A 4252-nucleotide genomic window follows, 5' to 3' on the forward strand; every position below is an offset into this window, starting at 1 on the left:
AGCACTCAATCACTAATGAGCCAGGGACTGTGTCCTAGCACTCAATCACTAATGAGCCAGGGACTGTGTCCTAGCACTCAATCACTAAACAGCCAAGGACTGTGTCCTAGCACTCAATCACTAAACAGCTAGGGACTGTGTCCTAGCACTCAATCACTAAACAGCTAGGGACTGTGTCCTAGCACTCAATCACTAAACAGCCAGGGACTGTGTCCTAGCACTCAATCACTAATGAGCCAGGGAATGTGTCCTAGCACTCAATCACTAATGAGCCAGGGACTGTGCCCTAGCACTCAATCACTAATGAGCCAGGGACTGTGCCCTAGCACTCAATCACTAACGAGCCAGGGACTGTGCCCTAGCACTCAATCACTAACGAGCCAGGGACTGGGCCCTTGTGTGACTCTGGAGCCTGACTTGGGGTGTGCCTGTGCACCAGGAGTTTCCAGGGCTGTGTGTCCGAAGTGGACCCTGGGCTGATTCTGCCAGGCAGGAGACTGAGTCACACCCGTCCCACGAAGCAGGGCACAACCTAAGCCCTTCTGGTTACACAAAAGGCTCAGACACCCAGGGGAAGGAGCCTGTGTCTCCCAACTTGCATCTGCCTGTGGAATGGGCCCGGGCGGCTTCTGTGGTTGGACGCTGTGGTGGGGGTGAGGGTCCTATCTGCCCCTGGCTGACACCCCGGCCTGGGGACAGCCAGCGGCCTCTGCCTGGCACACGCAGCACAGCTTGGCTCTGCTGGCTGTGGGTGCAGGAGGCGGAAGGAGCAGGTGGAGCCGTGGGGAGCTCAGCGTGCTCACAGCCCTGGAGAGCTGGGGGGTCACACTGCGGCAGAAACTGCTTCTGGTTGGAGGGCAACTCCCTGGGAGAGTGCTCACACACACACACACACACACACACACCCTACAAGAATGGTGAAGGGAGTGGGGCTGGTCAGTTGAGTCATTTGGTTGGACTCCAGAGTGTGTGTGCAGCCCCGGGAGCGACCTCTGGGCGGCCACTCCAGGGGCCCAGGGAAGTGGGGCAGGACCAGAGCAGCGCGGCTTATGTGAGGTCAGGCCTCACCCCTCTCTTCCCCAGAAGGCAGCCAGGGAGGCCCTCTGGCTGGAGGACAGTCCGGGAGGTGGAGGGACAGGCAGTCGGGGAGGTGGAGGGACAGGCAGTCGGGGAGGTGGAGGGACAGTACCTTTGTCTGGACCATGCCTGGTCTCTGGTCCCGCAGGTGTTCCAGGGTTGCTGCGATATCAATCTCCTTCGCACCTGCAGCAGACCACAAAGGGGCTGAGCCTCAGCCCAGCAGGTGACCCACGCCGCACCCACCGATTGCCTGTGCGTGCCCTGCTTCCCCTGGGCTGAGAGCCAATTGGAAATGATTACACTTTCCCTCAGCAGGCTTGGCCGGCAGCTGCGATTCCAGTGCTCATCGAGAAAAATAGGGCCGGAGCAGCTCCATTAGCATTAATTCAAGAAAGCTGGGCTGAAAAATTGTCAGAGATTCCTGCACAGACCCGCACCAGCAACCGGCCAGTGCGGCTACAAGTGGAGCTTTATTCCGTGTGTGTGTGTGTGTGTGTGTGTGTGAGTGTGCGCATGCTTGTGCGCGCACACGTGCATGTTTCATGACATCTTAAAGAATGTTGCAAGTCACAGGAAACAGTATAAACACTTCAGTTTTGATTGCACAGGATGTTTCTGTTCTTTTTTTTTTCCTTTTGAAGAAAGCATAGCTGGGCACCAGCGGCTCATGCTGGTAATCCTGCTCAGGGGACCAGGGTCTGAGGATCATGGTTCGAAGCCAGCCTGGGCAGGAGCTTCCGTGAGACCCTCAGTTTCACTCCACCACCAAAAAAGCCAGAGGTGGTGCTGTGGTCCAAGTGGTAGAGCATTAGCTGTGAACAAAAGGAGTTCATGGACAGTGTCCAGGCCCTAAGTTCCAGCCTGCTTATCTTCTACAGGGACTGAGGTGAGGAGGGGCTGGGAGGGGCGGGGCTGCCGCTGGGAGCGTGTCTCCTGCAGGCTGCGTCAGGAATCGTGAGTGTGTGTGTGCAGGTGAGTGTTCACACGCTGCACGCGCAGTCCCTGAGGAGAAGCGGCACCCAGCCTCGCTGCCCAGACTGGAACAGGGGCTGGGGAGAAGGGGGCTGGGAAGAAGGGGGGTTGGGGAGAAGGGGGGCTGGGCCCCTCCGTGTGTCTCCTGAAAGGCTTTGCTGTGGTTGCTGAGGACCTTGTGTGCGATCACGTTCTCTCCTGAAAACCCCGTTTTGGTGGCACCAGGCTGGCACAACCGGACACAGCCTGCTGGCCGTGGTGCCAGGAGCAGGATTGTGAGCAGGACAAGAATCTGCATACAGGGGGCAGGGCAGGAACGGCGGCATGGACGGCGGGCACCAGGGGGGGTCGGGGATGGTCCTGGGCTTCAGCCACGCAGCGCCGGGCACGGGCCAGCACCCACGGGGCTTCAGGGACGCTGGTGACCGCAGGGCCGTGCTCTGGCCTGGCAGAGGTCATGGGGCTAGCGAGGGGGCTTCCTGCCAGCTAGCGCTGAGGGGCGTAGCTCAGGGGTCGGCCCAGCTGGCCGGCCTCAGGAAGGGCACATGGCCCTGTGTGCCTGCGCCGGCCCACGTGGCCGCCAGGGCCCTCCGTGCTCGCTCAATCAGAGCTGATGGCTCCTCCTCTCCTGGGGGGGGCGTGATTTTAGCTTTAGATAAAGAGCACCACTCACCCCCCCCAACATGAAGAGAACATTAGCGTGGAAATATTAAAAAGATTTTTTACAGTGAAAGAATCGATCTGCAGCCAGGGTAAACACAGCAGACTTTCCCTTAAGAGTGTCCTTATGAGGTTTGCTTCGATTCTCCTGGACTTGGGATGTTGGCCAAGAGCAACGGTGACCCCACTGATGTCATTGGACCTCCGTGTGCTAGGCGGCCCTGACTGACGGAGGTGGCCTGACTGACCGAGGCCTCTGCACGTGGCCTCCACCAGCACTGACCGAAGCCTCTGCACGTGGCCTCCACCAGCACACTCCCCAGTAATGCACTTGGTAAGTCTCTGCAAAGTACACTACCTTTCCTTGAGGATACAAGAAGAGAATATACATCACATATCCAAGAGAAAAAGACTTTCCTCTTACACAAGAATTGTCCCTGCGCTGCTCTGAAGGACCTGAGAAAATCAAAACCCAGGGCTGCCACAAAGAGGTGCAAATGTCCACCCCCTGCTCGGACTGGAGACTGCACAGGTCCCCACAAGGGGTGCCCAGCCCCGCTCAGACGGGCCAGGTGCGGGGTGGTGACACACCAACCCACACACACACCCAGGCCTCTCCCTGCACACATCATGCCCACGGCTGTAGCAGAGGGAGGCTGGTCATCTCCACCCGGCTTGGGCTCTGTGATGGGACCCCCTGACCCCCTTGCGCCCGGGGGGTCAGCATTGACCCCCCCCCGTGCTACTCCTCTGGGTGACCATTCACTGCTGTGGGCCCAGCTGCTACAGGTGCTCAACCACAGGAATTCTGGGAGGCCTCACCCTTGGCCTGGTGCCCAAACCCTAAAGCTATGGTGATCAGACAGAAAAGTAAAACCCTTCCTAAGGAGGCTCTGGGGACAGAGACGCAAAGGTGGGTTGGCTGGAAGACTGCGCTTGCTTAGGCCTGAGCTGAGCCCTGGAACGAGAGAGTGGAGACGAATGACATCACTTGTGAGCCAGTTCATCCACGCACAGCCTGAGCCTGGCGGTCCCCAGGAGTGCCACAGACAGAGCCACGGCATTCCCGCCACAGAGCCCGCTGAGCCCACAGAGCCCCGCAGAGCCCCTCAGAGCCCCTCAGAACTCCACAGAGCCCCTCAGAGCCCGCTGAGCCCCTCAGAGCCCTGCAGAGCCCCTCAGAGCCCCTCAGAGCCCCACAGAGCCCCACAGAGCCCGCAGAGTCCCTCAGAACCCCACAGAGCCCGCAGAGCCCCACAGAGCCCCTCAGAGCCCCTCAGAACCCCACAGAGCCCGCAGAGCCCCACAGAGCCCCACAGAGCCCCTCAGAGCCCCTCAGAGCCCCACAGAGCCCCACAGAGCCCCTCAGAGCCCCTCAGAGCCCCACAGAGCCCGCAGAGCCCCTCAGAGCCCCACAGAGCCCCTCAGAGCCCCACAGAGCCCCTCAGAGCCTGCAGAGCCCCTCAGAGCCCTCAGAGCCCCTCAGAGCCCCACAGAGCCCGCAGAGCCCCTCAGAGCCCCACAGAGTCCGCAGAGCCCC

General features: G+C 60.1%; 1 protein-coding gene across 1 annotated transcript in view; it reads right to left on the reverse strand.

Moving 5' to 3' along the window:
* The window catches only part of LOC106001556 (receptor-type tyrosine-protein phosphatase N2-like), a 37808-nt gene that overhangs the window by 7072 nt on the left and 26484 nt on the right, over positions 1–4252 (reverse strand). Inside the window, exon 6 of the mRNA XM_013036630.1 lies at positions 1190–1263. Coding sequence (XP_012892084.1) covers positions 1190–1263 — 74 coding nt within the window. The remainder of the gene's footprint in view (positions 1–1189; positions 1264–4252) is intronic.

Source organism: Dipodomys ordii, unplaced genomic scaffold (genome assembly GCF_000151885.1).
Source record: "Dipodomys ordii isolate 6190 unplaced genomic scaffold, Dord_2.0 Scaffold315, whole genome shotgun sequence".
In the NCBI taxonomy this organism is placed as follows: domain Eukaryota; kingdom Metazoa; phylum Chordata; class Mammalia; order Rodentia; family Heteromyidae; genus Dipodomys; species Dipodomys ordii.